Raw genomic sequence first — 12,157 nt, forward strand, 5'->3', positions numbered from 1 at the left:
AAATAAAAAAAAAAAACTGGGCTGGGCTTGGTGGCACATGCCTTTAATCCCAGCACCCAACTTTGCATTGGGAAAGGTCATACTATCATGTGATATCACTAAGTCTGTCCTCAGAACAGCCTGACTTAATAGTTATAAATGTCCAGAATTGTCTCCCCATCATTGTTTTCAGAATCGAGTGTAATCCCATGGTCTTTCATTTATGAGGTCTGAGTGTTATTTGCATTTCATTTTAAAATGCCACAGTAGGGACTGCAGAGGTCATTGGTTAAGGACACTAGCTACTCTTGCAGAAAGAACCCAGATTCAACTCCCAACATCCACATGGCAGTTCCTAACTCTGTAACTCCAGTTCTAGGGGGTCCAACACCATCTCTGACCTCTGAGGACACTAGACAAGCATTCAGTGCACAATCATACATGTAGGCAAAACAACCACATACATACAACAATTTTTTAAAAATGCACTAGAAACTAGATAGGTAGATGGCCTGGCTAGTAAAAACTGTGTTGCAAGCAAGCATGAGAACTTAGGTTTGAGCCCAAGAACCCAAAGAAAAGAAAGCCAGCCTGATGGCCCACATCCACAATTCCAGTGCCGCAGAAGCAGAAATAGGCAGATCTCTGGAACTGGACAACCAACCAGCCACCTTGGCAAGCCAGTGAGAAATCCATCTAAGGGGAGAGGGGGCGCTCTTGAATGAATGATGATACAACTCCAAGGTTGTTCTCTGGCATCCATATCCAAAATATGCCATAAGCTTTGTATGTATCCTTTAGTATACACTGTGAACACAATGAGAAAGGTCAGTGCTGGCTTCCAGACATCCAAAACAACTCTTGGCCCAGCACCAGTCATGGCGACTCCTGAGCCCATAGTCAGCCCTGAGCTCTGCTCACCGCCTTAATAAAGTCTGGTCACAGCCCACGCCTCAGGAGGCAAGTGCGACAGCAGTGGAGACATCTGTGCGAGTTCCGGTTACAAGAGCTGAGACAATCATTATGTAGACTGAAGAAACAGCTCTAACTGCCAAGGATCTGAACTCTTCAGTTCTGAAGTGGCTGCTTCATGGAACAGCTGATACAGGCCCCGCTTGCTGCATGTCTGGTTGGTCCAGGGGCCTGACCCCTCAGTGTGCTGGAATCTCTGCTTTCTGGTACCAAAGACTGATGAAGCAGGCACTTGGGTCCCTCAGAGCCAGGCTAAGCAGCCCATTTAAGACTGCACCTATTCATCAGAAGCCAGTGTCAATGAATTTCTTTTTAGTAAACCCTAAACCTAAATGATCTCATTGGCTTAAACTTTGTTCAAATTGCAAGCTTTGTCTTCAAATCAAAAACTATTTGGCCTGATAGCTAAGTAACAACAGAAAGTCTAACCAAGGCTTACGCAGCTTTTGGTTCTGCAGTAGAGCAGATATTCCCGGAGAGGTCTGCTAGGTATCTCCTGCTATGTAAAGCCGTGTCCACTCAAGGCTGCACCTATGCTTGAAAACCAGAGCCTTAGGGAAGCTGGCCTTTCTCTGAAGGAACAAGTTCATCAGGAATGGAATAGTATGCAAAGCAACATCAGTTTTTTAGTGAAAAATGAGCAAGGAAGAACAAGGAAAGGGTGAGCTTTCAAAGCAGGGAGGGAAAAAAAACAGACACAAGAAGGGATAGGGAGCCAGCCAGGAGTGGATCCCTATGTGCAGCTTCGCACTCACCCCAATATAACTGGACTGAAAGACAAAAGTGGGCCGGGAGTTGACTGACACCATCGGGTGTCCTTCCTTCTATTCTCTACCTTACTTTTGGTTACACTGGAGGACTCAGGGATCCTGTCTGCCTCAAGTACTGTGGTAAATGAAACCTTAAAAAGTAGAGTCTGGTGGAGCCAAACACAAGTCTCACTTTTTGTTTGTTTTTTGAGACCTGGTTTCTCTGAGTAGCATTAGAACTAAAACTCAACTCTGTAGATCAGGCTGGCCTCACACTCACAGAGATCCGTCTGCCTCTGCCTCCCGAGTGCTGGGATTAAAGGTGTGTGCCACCAACGCCTGGACACAGGTCTTGTATCTGTAGCAATTTTTAGATACTGAGCCATCTTCCCCAGCATCATCCCCTTTCCATCCTTTTGTGCGGTCCCAGGGATTGAACCCAGGGTCTCCAGGCTTACATAGCAAGCACGTTTACCCACTGAGCCATCTCTCACCAGTCCCTCTTCTATGTTGGTATTGTCCAGGCTGAGCAAGCAGCCTTCAGGCCTGACCAATTGTGAGAGATAAAGTAGCCCAGCAATAAGCATTTGAGAGAGGGGGAAACAGCAGCCAAGCAACAAAAGCTTTTCTTCTCCCCCCCCCCCCCACAGACAAGATAAGCCGCAGACAAGATAAGCTGCACTCAGGACAGAGATGTGGGGGACCTCTGCCTTACTGGCCAGAAACCTGGGCAGGCTGCCCAGCAGGTGACTTATTTTTGGTTAGAAGGGAACTCTTGGACGCTTCTGGTTTCAATAGAAATTTTCTTCAGCAGAGCCCACACTTGTGAATGAGTGACCCATTCTTATCTTATGTCTTTAATGAGAATCTTCATTATCTAACTTCTGGTACAGCTCACAGGCTTCCTTTGTTACAGGGTTCTACTGGAGAAAGTCAGATGTTGCTAATATTCCCTGGTTCTGAAAACATCCACTGCCACTTTAGACAGTTTATGAGCCTTTTATTTATTTATAAGATTTTTGAGATAAGATCTTACTACATAGCCCTGATCAATCTTGAACTCAGAGATCTGTCTGCCTCTGCTTCTGTAATGCTGAAACTAAAGATGTATATATACCACCACTACCAGCTGTTATTCTTGACACAGGAGTTTACCAAGCCCAGACTAACCTTGAAATTCAAAATCTCCTGTAGCCTAGTAGCCTCATCCCCTCCACCTGGCTTCTTTTCCATTTTTCCCCCCAGAATGGGACAGGAGTTGAGTATTGTCCCTTCTGATGAGATGTAAAGATTAGATGCATCTCTTACAACCGATTTATTTCTATCTGAAAACTGGTACACATTATTACTCATGGCGTCAGAGCTTAACTCTGACATCTAGGTAGTTCAAGGGAAAACAAAATACCAAAACCATCTGCTGCCAGAGCTGGCAACAGCTGCTAACTGCAAGGACTTCTCTTCAGCTGAGGCCGCTCCTTGCCCCAAGAGCACACCACTTTCTGAACCACTGGCAACCAGGTCCAACTGTCAGTCTGATTGGCCTGCTCATTGGTACCCCCTGATGTAGGAGGAAGTCTGCACCCATCTTTCCTGTTAATTTAAAACTTTGGAATCAAAACACAAAACATACCTTTAATCCCAGTACTTGGGTAGCAGAGGCAGACAGAGCCCAAGGCCAGCATGGTTTACACAGAGGAAACCCTATCTCAAATAGCTGCCCCCCCCCCCCCAAACATAGGTTTACACTCTTCAAAACAGGCTTTGCCAGGCATTCCCAGTGAGCACTGGGTATGTTCTAAAAACTGCCAAATCAGAAAGATCTGCTTTACCTCTCAGTGCCAAGCAGAATGACTCCCAAAACTAAGTTGGAGGACCTACTAGTTCAGCCTGGCTTGGTGCTATAGATCTTCACTGCTGCTGGGTCTGCCTGCCACTCCCAGAGAGGCATCTTCTGGCAAGAAGGGGACCTAGGCATGCTGGTAGCTAACAGCAAAAGCTGTTCTGCAGAAACTACCCACCCAAACATCACTAACATCATCAGTACATCATTGAAGTTTCACCGAAAACTCCACTGTTAATAAACCAGAGCGATAAACCCAAGGTCAATCAGGGTGCTACCAATGGTCATTTGCACCCCTAGCATCTCTCCAGACAGCAGTAATTTTCCACAGCCTAGCAACAATCAAAGGAGACAGCATTACAGGAGGAGTAGGAGACTGAGTAATGGGGGCTAGAAAAGCCTTCTCCATGGAGTTGGTGGAACCCTTGCCCGTCATGCACCAAGCCCTGGGTTCCACCCCTGCATAAAACTGGGCTTGGTACCAAGAGAATCTGAAGCTCAAAGCCATTTTTATCTACACAGAAGTGTCCAGACCAGTCTAGGACACAGGAAACCAAGAGCAGCACAAAGGAAGAAGTCAGCAGCCCTTGCTATCTGAAGACAACCCTACTCAAGCAGCAGTCAGCCAAGTGCACCAGCTTTAGTGCCAGCACTTGGGAGTTAGGATCAGGCAGGCTGCTGGGAGCCCAAAGCCAGCCTGACCTACACAGTGAGATCATGTTTTTTTTTTTGTTTTTTTTTTTTTTGTTTTTTCTGGAAAGGGGTTCTTTGTGGCTTTGGAGCCTGTCCTGGAACTAGCTCTGTAGACCAGGCTGGTCTCGAACTCACAGAGATCCGCCTGCCTCTGCCTCCCAAGTGCTGGGATTAAAGGCGTGCGCCACCACCGCCCGGCGAGATCCTGTTTTTTTTTTTAAAAAAAAAAAAAAAAAATTACCTTAATAGTATTTTAAAATTTGTTAGAAAAAGATCAAGGCCAGCCTGGTCAACAGAGAGAGTTCCAGGACAGCCAAGACTGATACACAGAGAAATCCCTTCTCAACAAACAAACAAACAAATCAAAAGAGATCTGAAACTAATTAAATTTAGTAAATATTTGCAACACTGTACACTTTCTCACTAACAACCAAGTTATTTTCTACAAAACCTGGAAAGCTCACTTGGGAGGCAGAGGCAGGCGGCTCTCTGAGTTCGAGGACAGCCTGGTCTACAAGAGCTAGTGCCAGGTCAGGCTCCAAAGCTACAGAGAAACCCTGTCTCAAAAAACAAAAGAAAGGAAAGAAAAGAAAAAAACCTGAAAACTACAGAAACTTTCCAAGAATCCTCTTTTCCTCCCAACTACCAACAAGAAAAGTACTCTTCCCACCTCACTGCTGCACACCATCCCTGCCAGTGGGCTGGGACCTGCTGCCATCATGCACACTCCAGACTTTAAGGATGATTTCCATTTCCTCAATGTGGAAAACTGAAATGTGCCTAAAAGAGTTCTAGTTGCTGGGCAGTAGTGACACACGTCCTTAACTCTGCATTCGGGAGGCAGAGGCAGGTGGATCTCTGAGACCAGCCTGGTCTACAAGAGCTAGTTCCAGGACAGGCTCCAAAGCTACAGAGAAACTCTGTCTCGAAAAACAAACAAACAAACAAAAAAAAAAAAGGAAAAGAAAAACAAACAAAAACAACACTCTCAAGGACTCATTTTATTTTCTGTGCTGAACATGAAGCCAATTCAATGAAAACAGAGTATTTAGCCTAAGCCAGGTATTGGGCTGTCACTGTCACCTCAACAATCTCATCATTCAGGTGGGAGGCAGGAGATCAAGAGTTTAAGGTCATTCTCAACCACAGGTGAGCACATTTCAGCATCAGTGCCTTACCCATCTAACCCTATGAATTTCCATTTCTTGTGTAAGCCCTAGAAATACACCTTTCAAAAATAAGGATGTCACTAACCCTAATACTGGAGGGGGGAAACATCCACAGAACCTATGAAGGCAGCATCTTGCCTTCATCCTCCTGATAGACAACTGTGACCTCAAGACTAAGATAAAAATTCCTTCCAGAGCTGGGCAGTGGTGGCTTAAGCCTTTAATCCCAGCACTCAGATTAAAAATTAAAAAATTAAAAGAAAAAATTCCTTCCAGAATTCCTGCGCAGGGAAATGGGATCTGCCTTACTTTAAGGGGCCTGTGGGGTTTCTGCAGCTACAAGGCAGTTCCCACCTGGACCCTTCTCCCTCATATTGTAGACTGTGAAGTGTGCCAGCAGCCCCAGCATAAACCAATGAAAGCCTAGGATTGTTCTGCTGCCCCACGTCTCCCAAGCAAAGGGGCAGTCAAGGTTCTGGGAGTCATCCTTGCCAAAGTGGGGTTTTTAAAAAGGCCCAAAGCACCTGCAGATCAGTCCTGCCCTGTCTTCCAGCTGAAGTATGAGAGGACAGACCTATCCATGCTGAGAGCCAACCTTTAAGTCAGGAAGTCCCTATTAAAATGATCTTGCCTATGTACTCTGCTCAGCTTTAAGATCTGCTTCAAGACAGCCTTATCTTTCAGAAAGGACCTTAGCTACAGCCATCTGGAAGCTCTAGAGCAGGAGCCTTGAAGAGCCACAAGCAGATTTAGAGACTTAGGACTTCAGACTGTCTTCAGAAAGATGAAAACTGATTGGTAAGCACTCTGTATTAATGCAGCCACTTCCCCTGCCTTGCACCCTGGTCATGACCTTCCTTTTCAGAAACAGGCTTCTCACACACTGAGATGTGAAGCAATTACAATCACCTGGTACTCAAGAAAAATGCTAGCGGTTTCATGACGCACCCCAATTCCAATCCCCCCTTAAAAACCAAAACAACAGAGCAGGAGACCAAGTCCAAACACAGCTAGACTATTTTCTACTTAAATCTCTTCTGCTTGAGCACGGAAGCAGCAATGTGCTAACATCAGAATGTGCTAAGGAGTAACACACAGACCTTCCATCAGAGTGGCTGACCATGGACAATATGGGCTGGGCTCAGGGAAAAGCTACTGCATTCAGTGATGCAAAGCTGTAGTGCTTATGACCCAACCCCAAACCCAATTTCCTGTTTGTTTCTTTAAATAGGGTCTCTGTAGTCCAGGCTGGCCCTAATGAACTCATTATGCAGCAGAGGCTAGCCTTGACATCCTGACTGCATCTAAGTGCTGGGAATACGGGTATACCACGTCACTATTTAGCCTTGGGTGGCCTGTAACTCTAACTTATCCTGTGAACCAGGCTGGCCTTGAACTCAAGAGATCCACCTGTGCTTTCCAGATTTAGGATTAAAGGTCTGTCACCATGCCCATCGTAAAATTTATTTCTAATCGTCTGTCTGTTGGAGTTAAGACCTGTATGTATGTGTCATTAGAAGCCAGGTACCTGATCCCCTAGAACTAGAGTGATAGGCACTGAGCTGCCTGCTGTGCGTGTTGGGAACTGAGCTTGGATCCTCTGAAAGGAGTAATATATGCTCTTAACCATCTCTCCAGCCCTTGTTTGTTGAGACATGTTCTATGTATGGCTGGCTGGCATGGAATTTGTTATGTGGACCAGGGTGGCCTTTCAACTCACAGTTCTGGAATTAAAGGTGTGTGCCGCCATGCCCAGTGTCACCTTTTATTATTAAAGAACCCCTTAACTAGTTCATACAGCTCTCAAACTAGGACTTTCGTGAGACAGATGTTGGTTGCTACCCAACACAGCCTGGCCTAGAACGTCTGGATTATCATCATACCTCAGACTCCAAAGTGCTTAGGGTTGCAAGGAGTCCCCACTACAAAAGATCAATTATCAATGTGAAAAAAATGCCTCATCAAGTGACAAATCTTATTTCTCCCTTTTAGAATTAAACTCTTAATTTTTTTAAAATTTGTATTATGTGTGTGCAAATACACACTTGCCGGGAGTGTTTGTGGAGGGGAAGTGAATGGATAACTTCTAAGAGTCTGGTTCTCCTCTCAGTTTCATGTGAATCCTGGGGATCAAATCAGGTCTTCTGGGGTAAGGGCAAGAGCCATCAGGTGAGCCATCGCTATAGTCTAAGAATTACTTAAATCTTACTTCCAGTGTTTAAAGATAAAGGTCCTGAAGGCATTACAGAAAGCATAATACGACATTCTCTAAAAATGTACACACATTCTCAGCAGATGGCTGTGGTTTCTGTTAAGTTCATGTACAGAGGTAAAAAGAAACATATACTGTGCAGGTAGGTTATCATCAAAAGCATTTAGATAGTGTCTTACTCTATTAAGTTCAAAAGAAAATAAAAACCAGCCTGGACATGGGGGTACAGTACTGGATTCCAACACTTAAGGAGGCAGAGGCAGGCAGATCTCTGAATTTCAGGCTAGCCTTTGCTTCGTAGTGATACTCAGACTCAAAATTTAAAAAGTAACTGTCAAAGGGCTGGAGAGATGGCTCAGTGGTTAAGAGCACTGATTGCTCTTCCAGAGGACCTGGGTTCAATTCCCAGCACCCACATGGCAGCTCATAACTGTCAGAAGATCCAGTTCCAGGGAATCTGACACCTTCACACCAATGCACATAAAATAAAGTTAAATAAACCATAAAAATATTAAAAAAAAAAAAAAGTAACTGTCAAGAAACTAAAGGGGGCTAGCCAATTGTGGAGCATGACTTTAATCCTAGCACTTGGAAAGCAGAGGCAGGTGGATCTCTGAGTTTGAGGCCAGCCTGGTCTATACAAGAGAAACCCTGAACCAAACCCCCCCCCAAAAAGGAAAGAAAAGTGTGTGAGGGCGGTGAAGTGATGGTTCAGCAGTTAAGAGTGCTTGCTACTCTTGGGGATCATCTTGGTCCCATTTCCAGCACAGACGGCAGCTCACAACCATCTCGAACTCCAGTTCCAGAGGACCCAATGCCCCTTTCTGACCTCCTTAGGCACAGGCATGCATGTGGTGCACATATTCACATGCAGACAAAACTCAAAATATAAAATCTAAAAACAAAGTTTTTTAAAGGCTGAGAAAGGAAAGCTAGTGAGGCAAGTCTGACCTATGTTAGATCTCCAGGATCTCCACAAAGATAGGACCAACTACACCTAACAGTCCTCCACTCCCGTGTGCTGTGGCCTGTATGCACCACACACAAAAAAATAAAAATAAACAAATTTAAAAACAAAAGATGAGCCAACTTTCAGCACAATTTTAAGCATTTAAAAAAAAAAAAAAACAGGCTCAGGTGGTGGCACATGCCCTTAATCCCGGCACTCAGGAGGCAAAGGCAGGTGAATCCCTGTGAGTTCGAGGCCAGCTTGATCTACAAGAGTTCCAGGGCAGCTAGGATTGTTACACAGGGAAACCCTGTCTCGAAAAACCACACACACACATACATAAATTAAAAAAAAAAAAAATCAAATCTGAATTGGGGATGCAGCCCAGGTGGTGGAGTGCTTACTCAGCATGGAGGAAGCCTTGGGTTCAAAAACCAGCACTTCATAAACACAGGCTTGGTGGCTTGTAAATTCTAGTACTTGGGAGGCAGAAGGATCAGGAGGTTCAAGGCCAGTGCTGGCTCCTTGAGACTCTGTCTAAGGGGGATGATGATAAAAGCCTTTAATCCCAGCACTCAGGAAGGGGAGGGAGGCAGATTGATCTGAGAGTTTGACCCTAGCTGGCCTACATACTAGCTCCAGACCAGTCAGGACAGAGAGACCTTGTCTCAATAAAAACAAAACAAAAGAGACCCTATCTAAACAAAGCATAGTATTAAAGGGAGAAAATGCACAAATTTTTAAAAAGACACTTTACTTTTCTTTCAAGGCCTCACTTGAAAGCCTCCACCAGCAGAACTGTGCAGTCCGTCACCATGTCCATACTGCATGTTACACTCCAAAAGCAAAAGCAGTCAAAGTAGCTAGTTAACACTGTCAAGGGCCCAAATCCAGAAAGGGATTCGGACACCTCAGCATTGCTCCGGAATTAGTGGGGAGCGGGATTTTGAGACCCTATGTAAAATTTTAATCTCACAAGTAGGAACCCACTGCAGCGCCCCCCCCCCACTCCGTCTTAAGTCGGACAAAAGAAAGCTTTATCTTTAACCTTTCCTATGCCACAGGGTATGCCCTGCGCTCCCACAGGGTGAACAGTGAAAGATAACAGGTTCTGTCTACATCTTGGCTGCCAGGGGTTTGAAACCCGACTGTTGACTGCGTCCTTGGTCCAGCGAGGTCTTTGAAGTTTCTCCAGCGAAACACTTCCAGGATAACAGCACCTACCTGGCAGGGCGCTCGCTGAATGAATGCAGCAGCGCGCCCCTATCCTCAGGACAACAATCTGAGGAGCAGAGAGCGACACTGTCACCCGGCCGGGGCTGGGTCTGTGTGCAGATGCACGTTCAAGGGGAAAGAGCGCGGGAGGGAGGATGGTTTGAGTGGGGAGGAGAATGCAGACACCGGGCTCTCATCGCCCTGGGACGTCGCCCCGCCAAGTCACACCGACGGGTCCTTGGGCGCTCCAGATTATGAGAATGTGAAAGCAAGGACGGGGAGGTGGGGTCATAAAAAGACGGGGTCCCCACACCCGGAGGCGCTGTGTGAGCGCCCCAGAACCAAGAGGCTTCCCAGAAGGACCGCCCCCCCCTACTGGGCCTGGTGCCCACCGGCCCCCGCCCGCTCGCGCGCCGCTCACCTTCCAGCAGCCGTTGGATGATGCTGTCGATGTTGAGTTTGTCGATATCCGCCATCGCCGTCCCGCCGCCGACCCTCCCGCAGCGGCGCCGCCGCCGGCTCGCGCCCGGGTCTCACACGTCCTCCTTCCTCACGCCACGAGCCCCACGAGCGGTGGTGGCGGCGGCGGTGGCAGCAGCAGCCGCGGCGGGTCCCCCCCCCAGCCGCCCCGCTCCCGGCTTCCTCCTCCTCTCGCCACTGGAACCACGAGAAGAACAAAATGGCCGCCGACTCGTCAGGCCAGCCTCGGGCGGCGCACGGATGCGCGCGCGGGAGTGCAGCGGCCGGGCCGGGACTTCTTTACAGGCCCATAGGGCGCGCGGGAGGGGGCGGGGCCGGCTGCTGGAGGGGGCGGGGCCTCCGTGCGCAGGAGGCGGGGCCCTGGCAGAGACGGTTGAGCGACACCGCATCCGCGCGCGGGATCCTTCCGCCAAACGGGCGAGGGAGAAATAGAACACCCCCCATGGCTGGAGAGTTAAGTTGCAAAGTTGGCGCGCGCGAGTTGGAGGTGGCTATTATCGGGCGGTTGCGCGCTGCGAGGGTGAAGGTCTCCTCTCGGTCCTGCTGCTTTAGACAGACAGATGTCAGCTGACTTGGCGGGGTGGGAGCCCACCAGGGAGTCGCCCCTCAAAACCAGTCTGGGTTGAGGTTGCCCAGGGAGGATCATAAGGAGGTTAGAGCGTTGGGGATTCAAATACGATGGCTCATACTGGTGAACAAGAGGAGCTAAATACATGGCTCATGGTAAGAACGCTTGTCTGGCATGTGTGAGATCCTGGGTTCAAGCACTGCCAAGATTTTGTAATACTACAATAAAGTATCTAAGATCCAGTATTTGAAAAAAAGAAAGCCTGCCCCAGATAAACCAAAATGTTAATCCATCGTGAGTGGCGTATATTTCAGTGACCTGGGTACCTCTTGCGTGCGCTTCTGCAATTTTACATTTTTGGCAGAGGTTGGGAGAATTCTGTAAGGTGCCAGAATTATCTTTGAATTATTCTTCTTGAACTCAGAAAGTTATATAATAGCTGAAAGATTCTCCCCTGGATTTAATGAGCGTGCGTGCGTCAGAAAATAAGATGGGAATTTGCACATTTCGCCGGGTTAGAGGCTGCTCTGCGCCCGCCGGGCTTCAGCATATTGGGCCGTTGCTTGCTTCTGGCTTCCTCGACTCCCCAGAACACCCTTCTCCAGGGAGCCCCCAACTCTACAGCCTCGAAGGCTAACTGGATCTGGAATTGCACACCCACCTGACCCTTTTATCTCTCCAAGCAACACTTCACAGTTTACAAAGTCCTCTTCCCCACCCCCCACTCCAGAAGCTCATGATTTTCAATGCAAGGGGGATGCACGGATTCCCTTTCTTGTGTGTCCTGCGAGGTGGCTTCCCCATCTGGAGATTCATTTTCTGCAAGCATTGCCTTCCCAGGCCGCAGCAGCATGGCGTGGGGTGCACCGACCCGGATCTCTGGCACCCTTCCTTCTGCTGGCTGCCATCCACGGTGGAGCTTCAGATGGCCCCGGTGCCTCTCAGGGGTCTGCTCCATTTTGCTCAGTCACCAACTCACTCTCTCATGCTATGGTTTTGCTCACCAGTCCTAAAAGTGTCATTTGTCAGCCCAAAGCACCTGGCTCAGTAGACATCTTGACATCTGGGGTCGATGCCAGTCCCTGCTGTGAATATCTTGTGTGGCTCCCATCGAGTTTCTGGGACCTTGGGCTCCTCCAGGGCAGGATGTGTCTTTGCAATGTCACTTTGGGGGAAGGAATATGAAAGACAGGTTCACGCAGGAGTCAAATATTTGTGGAGTGCCTACTCTGTTTTGAGTGTTTTCTAGGCGTGGAGCAGGGTGAGCAAGACAGAGAAACCCTCTCTCTTTCCTGGGAGATTCATATAGACACAAACACACTACACTCTTA

At 47.7% G+C, this 12,157-nt stretch overlaps 1 protein-coding gene across 1 annotated transcript in view; it reads right to left on the reverse strand.

The window, feature by feature from the left end:
* The window catches only part of Ppp1cc (protein phosphatase 1 catalytic subunit gamma), a 17,190-nt gene extending 6,772 nt beyond the window's left edge, over window positions 1-10,418 (reverse strand). The window contains exon 1 of the mRNA XM_005344460.2: window positions 10,200-10,418. Coding sequence (XP_005344517.1) covers window positions 10,200-10,254 — 55 coding nt within the window. The 5' untranslated portion in view covers window positions 10,255-10,418. The remainder of the gene's footprint in view (window positions 1-10,199) is intronic.
* Window positions 10,419-12,157: the final 1,739 nt, after the last annotated feature.

The sequence above is a fragment of the Microtus ochrogaster genome, chromosome 2, assembly GCF_000317375.1.
Source record: "Microtus ochrogaster isolate Prairie Vole_2 chromosome 2, MicOch1.0, whole genome shotgun sequence".
Taxonomy (NCBI): Eukaryota; Metazoa; Chordata; class Mammalia; order Rodentia; family Cricetidae; genus Microtus; species Microtus ochrogaster.